Here is a 20,847-nt window from a genome sequence, read left to right as displayed (position 1 = left end):
AGGATGACTGGAAGTCTCCCGAGCCTCCTCAGTCCCTGTTATCGTATGTGTGTGATTTCCGGAGACGGCTGTATGCCGCTGGTGAAATGGCTAAAGAGAAGTTATCATCTTCACAGGAGAGGATGAAGGGCATATTTGATCGCCGAGCTGAGCCTCGTCAATTTAGTCCGGGTGACCAGATTCTTGCTCTGCTGCCAATTGTTGGTTCTCCTTTTCAAGCCAAGTTTCAAGGTCCATATACTGTGTTGCGCAAGTACACTGAGCAAAATTATCTAGTGGCCACTCCAGAACGAAGGAAAGCACACCAGCTGTGCCATGTAAATCTGTTAAAACCCTATTATGCACGTTCCTCTGAGACTGAACAGTGGGATTCTGCAGAGGACGCTAAACCTGTTCTTTTGGCTGATACCGTTGTTTCCGTGGGTTCTTGTCATGCTAGATCTGTGCATGAGGAGGAAGATGTTCCTGGTCCTGACGATTGTATATTGCAGGGTAGATTGAAAAATTCAGAAACACTGGATATCTTAGACAGTCTTCTCACTCACCTACCTGTTGATGGGCGGAAAGAGATGGTTGGTCTGATTCAGAGATTTCCAGGTTTGTTTTCTGATACACCTACACGTACAAACTTAATGGAACATGATATTGACATTGGAGATGCTGACCCCATTCGTCAGCGGTTCTATAGAGTTTCTTCAGAGAAACTACGTTGTCTGGATGCTGAGGTCAAGTACATGCTGGAGAGTAAGATAGCAGAGCCTTCTTTCTCCAGTTGGGCTTCTCCCTGTATCTTGGTCAGTAAACCGGATGGAACAAACCGATTTTGTACGGACTACCGTAAGGTAAACAGTGTCACAAAGCCAGATTCATTTCCTCTTCCTAGGATGGAGGACTGTGTTGATCAAGTCGGTGCAGCTAAGTTTGTGAGCAAATTTGACCTGTTAAAAGGCTATTGGCAGGTGCCACTGACGACTAGGGCACGTGAAATCTCTGCCTTTATTACACCCTTTGGTCTGTACTCATATTCGGTTATGAGTTTCGGTCTGCGTAATGCACCTGCGACTTTTCAGCGACTTATGAACAGGGTTGTCGCCGGTCTGACCGGGTGCGCTGTTTATTTGGACGATGTATTGATATATGCAGATACTTGGGAAGAAACATCTGTCCCGTATTCAAGCCTTGTTCGAACGTCTGGCTGCGGCTCGCCTCACAATCAATCTGGCTAAATGTGAGTTTGCTCAGGCAACCGTTACATACCTTGGAAAAGTGGTTGGGCAGGGTGAAGTGCGTCCTGTTCGGGCTAAAGTGGTGGCTATTGATGCTTTTCCATCACCAACTACTAAAAAGGAACTGATGCGTTTCTTGGGCATGATTGGTTATTACCGTAGTTTTTGTAGTAACTTCTCTACTGTGGTCGCTCCCTTGACCGATATGCTAAAAGCTAAGGCTGTTTACGTTTGGTCTACTCGTTGTCAACACGCTTTTGAAGATGCAAAGAGGTTGCTTACCTCAACTCCGGTGCTGGCTGCTCCTCGCATGGATTTGTCATTTACCTTGCAGGTGGATGCTAGTCATGTGGGGGCAGGTGCAGTTTTGCTGCAAGCAGATGTGTCTGGGGTTGAGAGGCCTGTTAGTTTCTTTTCCAAAAAGTTTAACGATTATCAGTTGAACTATTCGGTTATTGAAAAGGAAGCACTAGCACTCATTTGGGCGCTACAACACTTCGAAGTGTATGTCGGGTCGGGGGTAGTACCTATTGTGGTCTACACTGACCACAACCCCCTCACTTTTTTGAGGTCCATGATGTGTCCAAACCAGAGGATAATGCGATGGTGTTTATTTTTACAATCATTCCATCTCGATGTGCGGCACATCAGGGGGTCTGAAAACGTGATTGCTGATGCGCTCTCTCGTGCACCCTGCTCCTAAATGTTACGGGACTGACCATTGCTTCCTATTGTCATGTTCTCTCTGTCCTGTCTTTTCCCTCCTGGTCTTGTTTTCTTCGTTCCTCTTAAATGTTGCTTCCTGTGCGAAGGTTGCTGAGGTTTGGGGAGGAGGTTGGCTGGGGCAAATTGTAAGTGTGAACACATAACCCCTCACCAATTTGGGACGCAGGAGGCTGTGTCAATTTGGGACTGCAGGGACTGGTATGTTGTTCCGGGGTCCTTGTTGGTCCCCGGTTTTATGGGAGGGAATGTGACGACCCTCCCACTCTGTCTGCCGTATTTTGTCTTTGTTCTTGTTTCCTTATTAGGATGCCGGTGGGCGGAGTTGAGAGGGTCGTCAGCTACATGGGAAACACCTGGGCCCAGGTGTTTCCCAGGATAAATACACCCCTTCCCCATTCATGGGGGAGACTCTCTCCATGCAGACATTTGTAGATTGTGTTGTGGCCTTTTGTTTGTTTGCTTTGGCACCGTTCAACACCCTGCATTATCACATTCATGCATGCAAAGCACTCACTTACGCTACTGATTACTGATTACACACATCATTGTATATTTTCCTTAGTTGCTTTAGTTAATATATATATATTTTGTTACTCCTTATCTCCACGTTGTCTCCCTTTGTTACGGGCTTTGAGCCGGTTCGTGACAAACGCAATAACGACCTGCCTCTCTCTAGTTGCACTCCACAAGGAGACAAGGAGCCTGTTACGCGAATGCAGTAAGCCAAGGTAAGTTGCCAGCTAGCATTAAACTTATCTTAACAAAAACAATCAATCATAACCACTAGTTAACTACACATGGTTGATGATATTACTAGATATTATCTAGCGTGTCCTGCATTGCATATAATCTGACTGAGCATACAAGCATACAAGTATCTAAGTATCTGACTGAGTGGTGGGTAGGCAGAAGCAGGCATGTAAACATTAATTCAAACAGCACCTTTGTGCGTTTTGCCAGCAGCTCTTCATTGTGCGTCAAGCATTGCACTGTTTATGACTTCAAGCCTATCAACTCCCGAGATGAGGTTGGTGTAACCGAAGTGAAATGGCTAGCTAGTTAGCGCGCGCTAATAGCGTTTCGAACGTCACTCACTCTGAGCCTTCTAGTAGTTGTTCCCCTTGCTCTGCATGGGTAACGCTGCATCGAGGGTGGCTGTTGTCGTTGTGTTGCTTGTTCGAGCCCAGGGAGGAGCGAGGAGCGAGGAGAGGGACGGAAGCTATACTGTTACACTTACAATATTATAGTGCCTATAAGAACATCCAATAGTCAAAGGTTAATGAAATACAAATGGTATAGAGGGAAATAGTCCTATAATTCCTATAATAACTACAATCTAAAACGTCTTACCTGGGAATATTGAAGACTCATGTTAAAAGGAACCACCAGCTTTCATATGTTCTCATGTTCTGAGCAAGGAACTTAAACGTTAGCTTTCTTACATAGCACATATTGCACTTTTACTTTCTTCTCCAACACTTTGTTTTTGCATTATATAAACCAAATTGAACATGTTTCATTATTTACTTGAGGATAAATTGATTTTATTGATGTATTATATTAAGTTAAAATAATTGTTCATTCAGTATTGTTGTAATTGTCATTATTACAAATACATGTTTTTTAAAATCATCCGATTAATCGGTATCAGCTTTTTTGGTCCTCCAATAATCGGGATCGGCGCTGAAAAATCATAATCGGTCGACCTCTAACACACACACACACACACACAAAACACATGCACGTCACAAGCTAACCCCTTTACCCTGCTCTCTGCCCTGCTCCACTGACAGGTGTAGTGAGTGGTATGACGTCTACCACTTGTGAAGGAGCTCAGGGGTTACTTAGGGGAGGAATGAGTCACTCTGGTGTACCTCTAATGCTAACTATGTCTCTCGCCTCACAGGAGACACAGCAGGCAGCCGGGCCTGGGTACGTTAGAGCTAGCGTAAACAAGTTAGCGGGGTAATGCTAACTGACTCACCCCAGGTGACAGACGAGCAGATGCTACAGGGGTAACTGCAACTGATCCTATTTTGAGGAGAACTATTGAACTAGGTTATGCTTTACAAAGTGAGCGATGACCGGGAACACTGACGGTTTGACAGTCTGCGGTCTGTCCCGTCTTTCGGTACTTGGGTGTGTGTGTGTTGTGTGTGCTGTGGTTCCAGTCACATTTCTTTACACGGAGGGATGGAGCATGAATTTGCACGTCCAATAAAATGTGCTAACGATGAGTGCAAATCCATTTAGCCTATTGTCTTCTTTTAGTGGAAGTGATTTACAAAAGTAAACATTCTAGCAATATGGCTACTGGCTACTGTTGATAGTCTGCAAAAAGAAAGCTACAAAAAGACACGTAGCATTAGTCTTGGCTAGCCTACTGTAGCCATGTCGATATGTCTTTTGGACTCTTAAAGAGGCAGTGTCCTATTTTCAAATCTCAAAAATACATACTTTAGAAACAAATGTATACAATTAATACAATGCAATTCTAAAGAATAGGGTAATGACTTACATTGCCAAATTATATTACACAGCTTTTTAAAACATACAATAACCAAATGTAGCCTCTTAATAGCTGAATTTAGAGAAAGCATGCCAACCTATAGGCCCTGCATGACCCCAGTTCATTTAAAGGGATACTCCTGGGTTTTGGCAATGAAGGAAGTTGGTGTTAGTTTTTGCAAGCTAATGCTAGGTCTCTACTAGCATGCTAGCAGTTACCATAGTCTTCCAGCCATTGTGTAAATGTTAGTTAGCAATTGCGCTAATGCTAGTCAGCAACTTCATTCAAACGGTCATTGCCAAAATATTGAATTATCCCTTTAAGAACTACACCACGTCCAGGCCAGTAGAAGTTCTGTTCATGCCAATAGATTTTTACCAGCGTCCAACGTTAACTGGATGATTTTTACCAGTGAGAAAAAAAGCTAACGTTGGACCCTGGCGTGTTTCATAAAGAGCCACGGAGTGGTGGCGCATAGGCTATTTACTGTGCTTTGATTGACGAACAGCAAGCTTAACTTGTCTATAAAAGGTGTGGAACTGACTGAATAAAGTCAATCTCATACAACGTAGTTACTGTATATGTCCATGGTGTCGCATCGGCACAACTAAACTACAGATCTCATTTGTATTTTCGATTTGAAGTCCTTTAGTACTGGCCAGACAAGGATTTTAAAGTGAGTGACTAGTCAGTAGTCTACCGAATAGCATCACTAAGAGAGCAGTTCATTTGACTCTATAATTTGCATACGGGTAGGCTTTGAATTGTTTTAAAAGCTAATTATACTTATTTTCAGAGATATTGATATACTGTAGGTCTACTGGTTTAATCAACATTTTAACAATGGTGCTTTCTGTATGGCAAAGCCCATGTTTAACACCTGCGTCATTCTTCAATCATACCTGAAGCCTGTGGAAGTCAGACTCTTACAGGCGGACTACACCGCTCGCGTCGCACAATACATTTAGAAATCTATGTTATTCAATTATTGCACCCACACTGCTCGCGAGCGACAGTGTTTGGGCTTCGTGTTACAGGTTTTTTAAGGCCCAATGCAGTCAGAATTAAGTTGTTCCTGTGTTTATATCATATTGCACAACAGCTGATGAAACCAGCAATGTAAAAGTGTGAACATTTTTGATCAGTGTTATATCCTGATTGTGTTTTCAGACAGAAAATATCTAGTATTCGAATGTACCAGAGGCCACCAAAATAGAGCTTGTTCTGCAAAAATGTCTTAACCCGAGCCTGGCTGGCTACTTTTCCGATTTGTCTGGCTACTCCATGTGCTTGTGGAAAACAATGTATGCTGTTTAGTGTGAAGGAGCGCAGGGGTAACTTAGGGGTGGAATGAGTCACTCTGATCGGGAAGGTGAGCCCTGTATGTTGGGGCTGGTGCCTGCCTAGCATGTTAGCACTCTAATGCCAACTGACTTACCCACAGTGATGGGAGGCCAGCTGGGGATGAGTCAGCATGAGGCAACAGAGGGTGTACATAGTCCATCATCTTTTTGTCCCAACAAGGCAACAAACCTAACCAACTGAGCTAATTGATCAGTTCAGTGATTGCATTTAACACGGCTGGTCTTCCAGGTCAGTTCAATCAAAAACATGGCATGCAAGGACTAGGGTTGAGAGTCCTGTACTGTATGTTGGTACTCAAGGATTAGGGTTGAGAGTCCTGTACTGTATGTTGGCACACAACGACTAATTTTGAGAGTCCTGTACTGTATGTTGGTACTCAAGGATTAGGGTTGAGAGTCGTGTACTGTATGTTGGTACTCAAGGACTAGGGTTGAGAGTCGTGTACTGTATGTTGGTACTCAAGGACTAGGGTTGAGAGTCCTGTACTGTATGTTGGCACACAACGACTAGTGTTGAGAGTCCTGTACTGTATGTTGGCACACAACGACTAGTGTTGAGAGTCCTGTACTGTATGTTGGTACTGAAGGACTAGGGTTGAGAGTCCTGTACTGTATGTTGGTACTCAAGGACTAGGGTTGAGAGTCGTGTACTGTATGTTGGCACACAACGACTAGTGTTGAGAGTCCTGTACTGTATGTTGGTACTCAAGGACTAGGGTTGAGAGTCCTGTACTGTATGTTGGCACACAACGACTAGTGTTGAGAGTCCTGTACTGTATGTTGGTACTCAAGGACTAGGGTTGAGAGTCCTGTACTGTATGTTGGTACTCAAGGACTAGGGTTGAGAGTCCTGTACTGTATGTTGGCACACAACGACTAGTGTTGAGAGTCCTGTACTGTATGTTGGTACTCAAGGACTAGGGTTACACCAGAGAGGAAGGCTTATTCCCAATACCTCCCCTTAGCCCTCCCCCTCGTTTTAGAGGGTTGCTCGGTGGAGGAGTGGCACTCAAATGGAGCAACTAGTGGTAGGGAGAGGTCAATTAGGCCTAGGGAATGGGACATCACTCCATCAGTTGCGCACATCAGAAACTGACAACGGATATCACTCAATTCATTGACGACGAGCCTTGTGTTTTTCACAATGCCTGTACTGGTGGCAGTAATAGCTTTCCTTATATTTCTCGTGCAACAAATATGTACTTACCATATGAGCAACAAATGAGAACAGCAGAAAAACATTATGCCCGTAACATACCCATCCTCTGGTTGTGGTTCAAAGTGGAGGAGTACTGAAGCTGGACTTTCATTCCATAGCAGTTTAACAGTCGCATTTCCTTCACTCAGTCACTACCAGTGGAAGTACTGTTCTGAAGTCATCAAACCGGCACTAGGCTACAGTCATAGATAGACGCTCCGTGTGGCAGATATCTAGGCTAGTCAATGGAATTAAAATGACAAAACTAAAAGTTAAATGAGAAAGACAGGCTACAACACCAAGAGCCTACAGGTAGGCTGCCACTTAATACTCTGAATGTAGTTGTTATTTGCTATAGAAAGGAATGGAAAGCACACAGCTAAAGTTATGTAGTCTCAATTAGCCTAGCTAACGTTAGCTAGCAAGCTAAGCTAGTTTCTCTCAGTTGATGCAGTCAAGACAGATACTATGTAATCAGATGAGTTGAATAACGAGCAAAAAGCCTACCACTGCAAGTCAACATGGTTGCCTTCTCTCTTCCCCGGTTACTCTCAGACACACACCACAAGGCCACATGACATACAGTTGAAGTCGGAAGTTTACATACACCTTAGCCAATACATTTAAACTCAGTTTTTCACATTTCCTGATATTTAATCCTAGTAAAAATTCTGTCTTAGGTCAGTTAGGATCACCAATTTATTTTAAGAATGTGAAATGTCAGGTTATGTCGATATAGGACTCGTTTTACTGTGGATATAGATACTTTTGTACCTGTTTCCTACAGCATCTTCACAAGGTCCTTTGCTGTTGTTCTGGGATTGATTTGCACTTTTCGCACCAAAGTACGTTCATCTCTAGGAGACAGAACGTGTCTCCTTCCTGAGCAGAATGACGGCTGCGTGGTCCCATGGTGTTTAAACTTGCGCACTATTGTTTGTACAGATGAACATAGTACCTTCAGGCATTTGGAAATTGCTCCCAAGGATGAACCAGACTTGTGGAGGTCTGCCATTTTTTTCTGAGGTCTTGGCTGATTTCTTTTGATTTCCCCATGGTGTCAAGCAGAGGCACTGAGTTTGGTAGGCATTCAAATACATCCACAGGTACACCTCCAATTAACTCAAATGATGTAAATTAGCCCATCAGAAGCTTCTAAAGCAATGACATCATTTTCTAAGCTGTTTAAAGGCACAGTCAACTTAGTGTATGTAAACTTCTGACCCACTGGAACTGTGATACCGTGAATTCTAAGTGAAATAACCTGTCTGTAAACAATTGTTGGAAAAATTACTTGTGTCATGCAGAAAGTAGATGTCCTAACCGACTTGCTAAAACTATAGTTTGTTAACAAGAAGTTTGTGGAGTGGTTGAAAAATGAGTTTTAATGACTCCAACCTAAGTGTATGTAAACTTCTGACTTCAATTGTAGGCATGCACGTCAGTGTTGACATCGGTTTCGCACATCTGGGTTAAACTAGACATCCGATATGCTCACCGATATATCGTGCATCCCTGATTACAAGTCATACAAATGTCACGCCCATCAGCAAGCTAAATGTATGGCTAGTTGGTTAATGTTAGCTAGTCAGCATGTTAAATAGCGATTTTCATAAATTAACTTCATGACCAATAAATATGCATAATCCTTTTCTGCATTAATATATTCCTCTTAACTGTACATTTTTTGCATGACTTGTTATGACGTTATAATTACTTACGTTTGCTTCCATCATAGTATATTTGCCAGCCACCTTCCTGAAGCAACTTTAGAGACTTTGGTCGCAGTGCTTCATGGGAGTTCTGATAACCACTAGATAGAAAATCTGCATGTCAATTCGCATCGTTTGGAGGGACAACTACAGGGCTCAAAGGCACTACCCCTTGCCCAAAGTTGAATTGGAACACTACTCCGACTTCATGTGGCTCACGGGATGGCTAAGGGTGGGACTAAGCCTGAAGAGGCGAAGCGAGAGGGTTTACTCCGCCCAAAATCTGTCCACACTTAGTAGATTATTAAGCAAGCGAGGTGTTTTTGTATGTGGGTCAATGAGAGTTTAGTCAAGATAAAAATGTATTGCTATTGTGATAAGTGAGTCTTTTTGATCTAACAGCCATTTCGTAATGCGTAACATGTTACGGGTGTACTGACGTAAGTGTGTCACAAGTGACATCCAGGCAACTTTGAGAAAAAAATACTTTATATCAGAGTTGTTCCTGTCAGAACTAGTGATAGTCTATGCATATTCATGAGGTTAGCATAGCATCTCACTCTACATTGAATACAGGCGGTTGACGGCTCATTGAATATTCCAAAAAGTATTAAATAACGGAGATCTATACGCCAATCACCAGAGAGGAATAGACAGGAGCTCGACAGCCTGCCATTCCACTCTGTGGATAACGAATCCCATTGTTAGGGGGGAGACGCGTAATCCCATCATTATATCCAGTATCTCTGGTTATACCCAAACTCTAGTCTATACCCAGAGTTTCTGTTGAGGGTTTCTGATGAGAAGTAATAGTTACGACATTGTAACGATCCCGTTACAACCGTTTCTGTGCCCATTCAAACAAAATAACCATATTTTGCAGTTCCAGAAGCCATACAACACGGAAATGACACTTTGGCAAAAGTTATGGGTATTTTCATGCTCATCATGTTGATGGAATTGTGTTCCATCGCGACGACCAAATTACAGGATGGGAGAGAAGAGGGAGAGAGGAGATGGCTTCATTTATCTCCCTATCACACACACGCGCGCGCACACACACGGTTCCTGAAACAATTACGCTTTTCCTGGAGTTGAAGCAAAATAATCCTGCAGTGAGAATTTAGCCTGTTCCCCCCCAGTCCCCTGAACTATATAAATAAAGTGAGAATGGCTCTATTGACATCAAAGTAAAAACAAATGAGGTGTGAGAAGGCAACTTTCACAGCTGAAATGGAACCCTATTTTCCTATATAGGGCTGGTCAAAAGTAGTGCACTATATAGGGAATAGGGAGCCATTTCTGGGTGTTGCGATAAAAAACCCAAAGCTTAAGGAGGGAGGGAAAACAAAGCTTCTAGTTAGGAAGCCATCCGTATTGAGCTAACAGCCCAGAGTATTGTATTCTATGGTCTGTCCACATGGGAGAAGGCAGGTTTAGGTTTGATCAATGGTTAAAGCATTTGACTGGGCTTAGAGATGGATCTTTGAAACAGCACTGGAGGGAGGGTGAGAGGCTGTGTGTGGTGTGAGAGAGAGGTGTGGGAGAGGGTTGTTTCCGAGGCATTAGACAGAGCGGTGTTAGGATCGCAGCTTTGATGAAAAACAATGTTGAACAGCCCAAGCTAGTCCCACTGCGGATTAGTTTAGTGTGTGTGTGTCTGTGTGCATGTGTTCTCTACACTGTTTCGGTGTGCTTTACACTGTTTCGTGTGTGTGTGTGTATGTGTGCGTATCTACTTGCACTCCCCCTAGGCCAAGGGCGGGGCGGCAGGTAGCCTAGTGGTTAGATTCGTTGGGCCAGTAACCGAAAGGTTGCTAGATCGAATCCCTGAGCTGACAAGGTGAAAATCTGTCATTCTGCCCCTGAACGAGGCAGTTAACCCACTGTTCCTAGGCCGTCATTGTAAATAAAAATGTATTCTTAACTGACTTGCCTTTTTAAATAAAAAAATAAAAAATATGGTTGTGAAGCTGAGAGTCAAGAACAGCATTAGATGTGACAGGAAACCATGTTTTGCTTTTCACACTGTCGGGCCCGTGATCACACTCTTAGCTAAAGAGCAGTAGGGAGTGTGTTGTAGTGAGCCTCAACTACTGTAGCCCTGGACAGAATTACGACTGGGTGAAGTCAACCCGTGCAAAATGAAACTATCTGGCAAGTTGTGAGGCCTGGAAAGTTCTGAACACACCTGAGAAGATAGTTTAAAATCCCTTGTTCCTTAGATTTAGTCAAATCTCAGGGCATTCCCAACAGAAATGGAGCCAACTCGGCATCTACCCATCCCAAACCACGCAGGAGGACAAGCAGGAAAACAAGGAAGCAAGGCTCCAGGATGGCTTCAAAGCGAAGGTCCCTGAACACAGGGGTAATAAGAGCAGCCTTTGGCCTTACGACTGGGTCAGACAGTAGCAGTAAACTTTTCAAAGCTACAGTGTGACAACTCGGTGTGTGTGTCTCTCTCTCTGTGCATGTGTGCACTGCCAGCCCTCCAGTCAGACAATCTCATACTGTAATTAGGTCAGATTCACTTCCAAGGGTAATAAGCATCATCCATGCAGCAGTAGCCGCAGGGGGGGGGGGGGGCAAAAATGTTTTGAACACCCTGCCATTGTACTGAGGGGAGTGCACGATTTGTTAGAACATCCTAACTTAGCCTTGGGGGAGTGCACGATTTGTTAGAACACCCGGACATTAGTTCACAAACCTAACCTGATGGTTTAATTCTTGACCCTTGTTCTACCAATTTAGGTCCGATGTTTGGGTTGTTAAAGTTGTGTCTATCGCGTAGTAAGGCAACACAAAGGTTTATAAACACTAGTCTACCTCTCCTTCTGCCATCCCACTATCTCTTTCTTCATCATGCTTTGTTTTTCTGCCCTGTAATTGAAAAGTCAATATACTGTAACTCTGTACACGGTGACGGGAGGTGACGAGAGAGAAGCCCGGCACAGGATTGTGGGTTTACTTTAGGCCTGTTCTCCCTCGGTCTTCTTTAGCACCTCTAGCAGGTCACAAGCTGTGACATGGGACCTGCTAGTTTGTTTGTTTAGATTATTCTCGCTCCCTCCCTCCCCAATAGGCAGGATGAAGGGAACAGAGGAGAGGAATGGAGAGATGGAGGAGAGCAGCCAGCCGCATCCCTCACCTCCATTTCCTCCTTCTGGAGGACAAAGAGAAGGACAAGATCTGTGACAGAGAAGAGCAGGTGGATGAATGATTGTGCTGTTCTTCTCTCAATGGGGATAGTCAATGTGTGTCTATTGTCTTTCCTTCCATCCCCCTTGTCTTGACACTCATCTGCATCGGATGGTGATTTCACCTTGTAATGGGAGAGTTGATACACTGTACATTTGCCCCTGTCAAAGGAGTCAGTGTCACCCACACATGCAGGTGCACACGCAAGCATACACACTCATAAATAGACACAAAGAATGGCTATGGTCAAATGGCAGAAGAACCTATCATGCATATGACATAAGTGACCCATAGGACGCAGCTTCTGGTATATAAGCTCCTAAGAAACCTAGCAGGTTAGTATCCGCCATGGTAATGAGTTCAGTTCACTAGATAGCGTTGGCAGACGCTGTCTGTCCTTCACTGTACATTCACAGTACATCCCGTTTTAGACTCCCGCTGCCTCTGGCATTCTGGGAGAGCGGAGTGGAGTGCTTTCTTTCTCTCCCTCGCTTTCTCTCGGTTTATCCTTCTGTGCCTGACTGCCAGCTCGGAACACAGACTTCTGGTGTCCGTGGGTTGGCACCAAAAAGTCAAAGAGCCAAAGTGTGACCTTGCAGGCCTAAGATCTGTGCTGTATAGCCTTAGCCAAACGGCATTGACAATGGCCACGGGATTTGGCTATACAGCAAAAACTAATCTGGGACCAGGCTACGGTGCTGCTACTTCCCTAAAAACTATTTAGCCAGACACTTGAGACCAAAGCTGTTTGTTGTTTCCTTCTTCTCCTTTGTTTGGCGAGAGTGATGCTCCCATTCTCTTTGGGCTTCTCCGTCAGACACGCAGCCCTTGGCCAGGTTCCTGTCTCAGATGGTTTTTCTTTCCACTCCTTGCAGGCTAAATTTAGACCTGATGCTGCCCGGCTTTTGTGCTGCGGCCTCAGTTGACAGAAAAAATAAAGAAAGAGAGAAATAGAGAACGCGAGAGAGAAAGATTGCGTGCCCCAGAGCCATTGAATGTCTATCCAACAAAAAAACTTCCCCAAATAAAAACGGAGGTCTCCTCTCCTACCCTTCAAAATGCGAGACAAACCGAGATGTCTTGATGTCGAGTAACACAAAAAACAAGACAAGACTTCTGTTCAGTAAGCGTTATTTATTTTTGACATGCTTCTCTTCCTGACAACTCAATACCAGAGAATAAACTCCTCCACCCTTTGTAAAGTGGGGGATGGGGGAGTTACCCTACATATTCAGAGGAAATAATCTCTCATCTTCACAGATCTCTAAAAATATCCATGAGGACTTAATGTCCCCTGTATTGTAAGGGGATCTCAAGAACGGTGCTAAATTGATCATGGACATGGCACGTCACGCATCGGATGTATTCTACTTCTCAGCAATTCACCAAGACAGTAGGCTTATTCCATAAGAGCTCAATTCATCAAGAGAGTAGACCTACTTCATAAGAGCCACTTGACTAAATACCCTGTAACAACACTTGTGTAATAGTACATGCTGGAACAGTACTGGAGCTAAAAACCCAGTGCCAGGCCAGAAGCTTTGAAGTGTGTGGTTAAAAAGAGGCCCCATCCTCCCTCCATGGTCAGAATTCAATTAGGAAAGGAGGGATAGGATCACTGCCGATGTTCCTGAATCCCCTCCAGATTCTCCCTTTCTCCTTCCCTCCCTCTCTCAGCCAAGACTGCATCAGCAGAGCAATCCCAGGAAGTTGCAAGAAGGGAACTCAACTCAACAGAACCCTTTCGCAACTCCGGGCGGAGTTCATGCATGCTGCGCTACGCAGAAAGAACCGAGCAGGGGGAAGAAAAAAAAATAGCCTCGGGTGTAGTAGTGTTTTTACCGGCAAGCTGTTGCCACACACCACACTCTTGGATGATTAATATTTATGTGGTGCCCGCCGAGCGAGCGAAGCCTAAAGCCCAGGGGGATGGAGTAAGCTGCCTGGCATACTCCCCCATCCCCTTCTACAGCGCTGTGATAAAGAATGTTCGCTCTCCATTGAGCTTCATTTCTGTGAACAAATCAGCTAACACGAGAAAGAAATCTATTGACTTGGCTGTTAGAATGTAGCCTGCTTCCAGATTGGTTTGTGCTGTCTTGCCAAATGCTATGGTCATTGTCACGCAGGCTAAAAGCTTGGCTAATACAGGAGGGAGGGACATCCATTGGTTTGGATGACAGAATGTACTATACAGATAGTAAAAGTTACTTAGACTAGTGTATACTGTAAGCAGTATAGCCTGCACTCACATGCCTCCTATCACTGATCGGCAATCGCACCAATCGCCCTTCAGATATTCCTCTTGGACAATCACAGACTTATTAAGTCAGAAGGCAACAAATTGACTGATAACTTTGTTCACCGTTTCACCGTGTTCACTGTTTTCACAGCTCGCGGCCATATTTCTCTTAAAGCCACATGATCAGATATGTTCCTGTCTCTAGTGTGAACATCTACAACTGATGTTTCTCTTGAGGAGATATGAATGCGTATTCCTGTCCTGGTTCGCCAGATCTGTTTCTGCCTCTGAACGTGGCGTTGCCGGGGTACATTGCCGGAGTAGAGGAGAACAGGGGAGGGAGGGTGAGCCAAGACCAGGGCCAGACCATTCTCAAAACACCAGTGGAGAGAGGGAGCTGGAAAGAAGACAAGACTGCACACAACCACAACCAGCCGTTTACATCAGAGACACACACTTCACTCTCAATCTTCTCTTTACTGCTGTTTTTTTTTGCATATGGTTTTAACCCGAACTGACACCAGTATTATGATTGCAGTGCAGGCAAAAAAAGTTCAGCTATAATAGAGCAGAGTCATGAAGCAGAGCTGTTAAAGTACTGTTCTGACACTGAAATGAAGGAGCTGTCATAATCCCAGCAAGGGAAGGGGTGTGGTTGTAAACATACTGCCAGCTCATCCTCTCTCTCTCTGCTCTTTCCTTCTCCCTCTCCATTTCTGACTCTCTGAGTGAGAAAAAATGTATAGAAGCCAAGGATGATACTGGAGACTTCCTGTTTCAGCATTATCACATAGCCTACTTAACCACAGAAGAAGTCCAATATTGCTGAACTACTGAGGATAAAGAAAGGATTTGATGGAAGAGCTTAAGCGTCGTTTTTAACCAACTATGGGTAGGGTTACTTACCATAGCATTCTGACTCCTCTTGTAGCATTTATTTGACTCTAAAAATTATTGTCATATAGGCTACGAAGACTAATTTTGGGGTTGCTCATTCTGGTTCTCCACACAAAATGATGTCCGCGTGTAATATGTGGCATACAATATAGGATGCTTGTTATAGGATGAGAGAAAGACAGAATCATGTCCTGCCAAAGGTTATCAGTGCTATCCTTTTCCATATCTGTACGGAAACAATCGCTGAACTTTTCCTTGAAAACATGACACCGATTACCATATGAGTTGCCATTGACAAAGACATTAGCTGCCCCTCATTCAAATGTGTTGGAACCAAAGGACAACACCCCTGCAACATGTTTTTATTTATATTATATTCTGTTCTAGTCCCTCTCTTTCTGTAGGCCAATCATAATAAATAGACCTTTGAAATGACAAGGTAATATCTCTTGGAAAATATTTTGTTATTGATTATCGACCAATTAAAGTGAATTAGGGTACTAACTGTTTACACGTTTTTAGATCATGTCCTTAAAACCGGTTACTGTGCAGGAGTGTCTAATATGAAGACAAAATGACCAACAACAAAAAAGGTGACAGGTTATTACAAATAGTGTAATAACCAGGCCTTTAATCAGTCAGGAACATGCTGTCCCTGACACATTTCTTAAGAATATAAACAGTAAAACAATTGGCTGCTTACCTTCAACGTCTCTCCACGTTTAAAACTCAACTCATCATCTGCAGTGGCTTTGAAATCGTATTTGGCAATGGCCTCCATGGTGAGGATTGTTGGAACACTTGTATGCGCTGTTGATGAACGCACAAGTACCCTTCTGAAGTCTTTCAATGGAGTTTATTCCTCCAAGGAATTATGAAAATTATTAACAATGTCAGGAAAAAAAACAGAAAAGCTCCGGTCCCGTTTTCCCCCTGGTCTGACCAGTCACTCCGAGTAGCGCAAATACCCTCACTCGCTGCACGCCGCTACAAACCTGTGAATAAGAACGCAGATAGAGAACCTGAGACTATGTAGCAGTAAAGCAACATTAACCAACACCGAAAAACAACGCACTAATATGATAGTTTGTGATATGATGCCGCGCCCACAGACAATACTAGCATTCTGAGGCTCTCACAATAAGAGGAGGAAGGATATCATCTGATTGACGTTTCCTCAGACCAACTAAAGCACATCATCTCCACAATTGACCAATCGGATGTGAGAATACTGTCATATCCAATAGGTGTACTGTAGCTGTGCAAAACCAATGGGATTGCTAATTTACACGCCTTGTAGAGGATGTTTGACAGGCAGATGTGGTTGATGACTCAACTCGAGCTAAATGTAGAATGTCTAATTTCGACTCAAAATCGTTTTGTGTCTGGTACAATGTTTTCTGCCCTCTTTCCTTGCCATTAGCCTACATCAATATTTTGTATAAATGTCCAGCTCATTCGAGTGAAACATTGGGGAATAAAAACAAAGACCTGCGATAGTTGTAACAATGCAATAAATTATTGTTTCCAAGTTTGACAAGCAACAGTTTGTTACAAAGTTAAAAGTAACCTAGTTGACACAATTGCTAAAACTTAGAAAGGAGACTTGTGGGCCTACTTTAGCTCCAACACAAGAAAGATGACGAAGATACGACTATTAGGGTATTGTTGTGCTAGACCTACAATGTAGGCTAATTAAACAAGAATATAGGCTACATCGTTTCAAAAAAGTTAACGACGGTACACCAGGACTTGCATGAAGCTAAAGTGAAACTATTCAGGTCTCCTAGGCCTAGTCCACCTACCTACATTTAATGTTACCTTGTCTCTACTTGCTATCCCTCGAAATTCTACAAACACGTGTTATTAGTAGGCTATCCACTTCCTAGAAAGTGAGCTCTGTATATAGGAAGCTTCCTATCGCGACATTTCGGGAATACTTAAATCTGCACAGAAATGATCCCACTCCCCTGTTCCACTGCCCCCCCCCCCTCTCTCTCTCTCTCTCACTCTCTCAATTAAATTAAATTACATTAAATTCAAGGGGCTTTATTGGCATGGGAAACATATGTTAACATTGCCAAAGCAAGTGAAGTAGATAATATACAAAAGTGAAATAAACAATAAAAACGAACAGTAAACATTACACTCCCAGAAGTTCCAAAAGAGTCAGAACATTACAAATGTCATATTATGTATATATACACAGTGTTGTAACAATGTACAAATGGTTAAAGTACAAAAGAGAAAATAAATAAGCATAAATATGGGTTCTATTTACAATGGTGTTTGTACTTCACTGGTTGACCTTTACTGGTGGCAACAGGTCACACATCTTGCTGCTGTGATGGCACACTGTGGTATTTCACCCAGTACATATGGGAGTTTATCAAAATCGGGTTTGTTTTTCAAATTCTTTGTGGATCTGTGAAATCTGAGGGAAATATGTGTCTCTAATATGGTCATACGTTGGGCAGGAGGTTAGGAAGTGCAGCTCAGTTTCCACCTCATTTTCTGGGCAATGTGTACATAGCCTGTCTTCTCTTGAGAGCCAGGTCTGCCTACGGTGGCCTTTCTCAATAGAAAGGCTATGCTCACTGAGTCTGTACAGAGTCAAAGTTTTCCTTAAATTTGGGTCAGTCACAGTGGTCAGGTATTCTGTCACTGTGTACTTTCTGTTTAGGGCCAAATAGCATTCTAGTTTGCTCTGTTTTTTTGTAATTCTTTCCAAAGTGTCAAGTAATTATCTTTTTGTTTTCTCATGATTTGGTTGGGTCTAATTGTGTTGCTGTCCTGGGGCTCTGTTGTGTTTGTGAACAGAGCCCTTGGACCAGCTTGCTTAGGGGATTCTTCTCCAGGTTAATCTCTCTGTAGGTGATGGCTTTGTCTCTCTCTATGCAATTCAAAGGGCTTTATTGGCATGGGTAACATGTTCAGATTGCCAATGCAAGTGGAATACATGATACACAAAAGTGAAATAAACAATCAGAACAGTAAACATTAAACTCTCAAAAGTTTCTTAAAGAATAGAGACATTTCAAATGTTATACATCTGGCTATGCACAGTGTTGTAACAATGCGAAAGTAGTTTAAGAACAAAAGGGGAACTAAATAGACAGATAAGTATTGTTTGTATTTAAAATGGCTTTTTTGCTTCACTGGTTGCCCTTTTGTGGCAACTGGTCACACATCTTGCTACTGTGATGGCACACTGTGTGTGGTATTTAACCTTATAGATATGGGAGTTTATCAAAATAGGATTTGTTTTCAAATTCTTTGTGAGTCTGTGTAATCTGAGGGAAATGTGTCTCTAATTGGCATTGGCAATGCTCCTTATCACTGCACTCTAGACTCCTCTGTAAACTGGTCATCTCTGTTCTGCCAGTCACATTCTGTTTAAAGGTCCCCAAAGCACACACATCCCTGGGTCGCTCATCTTTTCAGTTCGCTGCAGCTAGCGACTGGAACGAGCTGCAACAAACACTCAAACTGGACAGTTTTATCTCAATCTCTTCATTCAAAGACTCAATCATGGACACTCTTACTGACAATTGTGGCTGCTTTGCGTGATGTACTGTTGTCTCTACCTTCTTGCCCTTTGTGCTGTTGTCAGTGCCCAATACTGTTTGCACCCTGTTTTGTGCTGGTACCATGTTGTGCTGCTGCCATGTGGTGTTGCTTCCATGTTGTTGTTATGTTGTGTTGCTACCATGCTGTGTTGTCATGTGTTGCTGTCTTGCTATGTTGTTGTCTTAGGTATCTCTTCATGTAGTGTTGTGTTGTCTCTCTTGTGATGTGTGTTTTGTCCTATATTTTTATTGAATTTATTTTTAAACCCAGCCCCCGTCCCCGCAGGAGGCCTTTTGCCTTTTAGTAGGCTGTCATTGTAAATAAGAATTTGTTCTTTAACTGACTTGCCTTGTTAAATAAAGGTTAAACAAATAAAAAAATAAGACATACATTTGGCAAACGGTTAGAAAGTGCATCTCAATTTCCACCTCATTTTGTGGAAACTGAATATTCCTTCATTTTGAATATTCCTTCATTCAGTCACAGTGATCAGGTATTCTGCCACTGTGTACTACTCTTTGTTTAGGGTCAAATAGCATTCCAGTTTGCTGTTTCTTTGGTTAGTGCTTTCCAATGTGTCAAGTAATTACATTTTTGTTTTCTAAAGATCTTTCTCTCTCTCACACACACACATAAACACACACTTTTGTATGAATATGCATGTGTGAAGAGTAGAAGACAACATTTAGTTTGGCTCTAGACCTCACCTGTTGTAGATGTGTCATAAGGTGTAGGGACTCCATAGCAGGGACTACTGGGCCATCTAGTGGTACAAAATTTGAATAAATTGTGAAATGATACAGGAGAAAAAATATGCAGATAATTGCCAAAATAATGGAAACACTTGAATAAATGAGGGATACAAAATATATTGAAAGCAGGTGCTTCCACACAGGTGTGGTTCCTGAGTGAATTAAGCAATTAACATCCCATCATGCTTACTACCCTGCAACACTACAGACATCGGACGTCCAGCATTGCCATCAGCAATCAGCAACCTGGAATGCATTTTTAGGACTATAATTTTTTCCTCATATTGTAGCGAGTTGGATGAACGAATTTTCCCAGTAGGAAATAGTTTTTCCTTGCTTTCCCAGTTGTCTTGAACACACTGAAGTCGGAGATTTCCCAACTCCTAATTTCATGTTTTTTTTAAACGCGGCATTTTAAACGATTATGCCAACATCTCCAGTCAAGTAAGACGACGTGGAATTGCATGAAATGCGTTTATAAAAGGCCCAACATTTCTCGGACACTAGGCCACAAAATTGTTTTCCTCTGTGTGTAACTTCGATAAATTCCTCTACTCTACTGCTCTATGCCACCTCGCAAATGTGATGACATGTATGCAATGCTTTATTATAAAGGTGATTTTGTTCTAATGCATCCCGGTACCTCAGATCTCCAAGTTTAAAAAAAAATGATTGACGAGAAAAATACTGTCCAACCCATTGGGTATCTCATCGCGCCCTCACATGCCATGTCTTGAAATAAGCATATAGACTGACATTTACATTTATATTGTAAAACTTCTGACAGCCAACTTTCTAACTCCATAACTTTTGGACATTATAGCACTGCAGAAGGCATTAATCATTGAGCCACTGTTAGTTTTGCACTTAAGACATGACTCTGCTTTTATGATGTACAATGTGCACATTTTGTCTCTTGTATATTCAATTCTGTACATTAGTTTAGTTACAGGCCGGCTCCAGGCATAAGCGATATTAACGGTCGCTCCAACCGACCCCGTATATATATTGTTTTGGAACTCAGTCGAGAATAGTAGAATTACACAAGGTGCAAGTTCTAAATGTTATGTATCAACAGTTTATTGTTTTGTCAGTCACTAACAATTAGCCATGTCAGCTAACAAGTTTTTAATTGTAGTAATCATAGCCGAATACCGACCGGGCATGCAGGACATGTGCCCTGGGTCCCTGACCTCCAGGGGGCCCCCATTGATTTTGTTATTCACTGTCACGATGTATAAATGATTGGAGACAGGCACAGGAATACGTAATAGGGGGTTTTAATACTCCACCCAAAAATACAACATGCCATGAAAGGCACAGACAGGGAAGAAGCCCAAAACAAACACATATACAAAAACACAGGGAGGTAACCCAAACAAAAGAGCCAGGTAACACCTCCAATAAATACACGGGACTAGACCTGTAATAACAGTGCACAACAACACACGGG

At 42.8% G+C, this 20,847-nt stretch overlaps 1 protein-coding gene across 1 annotated transcript in view; it reads right to left on the bottom strand.

Annotated features, from left to right (window-relative positions):
• The window catches only part of LOC139370343 (growth factor receptor-bound protein 2-like), a 46,824-nt gene extending 30,592 nt beyond the window's left edge, over positions 1-16,232 (bottom strand). Inside the window, exon 1 of the mRNA XM_071109769.1 lies at positions 15,776-16,232. Within this exon, the coding sequence (XP_070965870.1) occupies positions 15,776-15,853 (78 nt within the window). The 5' untranslated portion in view covers positions 15,854-16,232. The remainder of the gene's footprint in view (positions 1-15,775) is intronic.
• Positions 16,233-20,847: the final 4,615 nt, after the last annotated feature.

Source organism: Oncorhynchus clarkii, chromosome 17 (genome assembly GCF_045791955.1).
Source record: "Oncorhynchus clarkii lewisi isolate Uvic-CL-2024 chromosome 17, UVic_Ocla_1.0, whole genome shotgun sequence".
Lineage (NCBI taxonomy): Eukaryota > Metazoa > Chordata > Actinopteri > Salmoniformes > Salmonidae > Oncorhynchus > Oncorhynchus clarkii.
The sequence above is the reverse complement of the archived record's forward strand: the minus strand, read 5'-3'. Positions and strand labels throughout refer to the sequence as shown.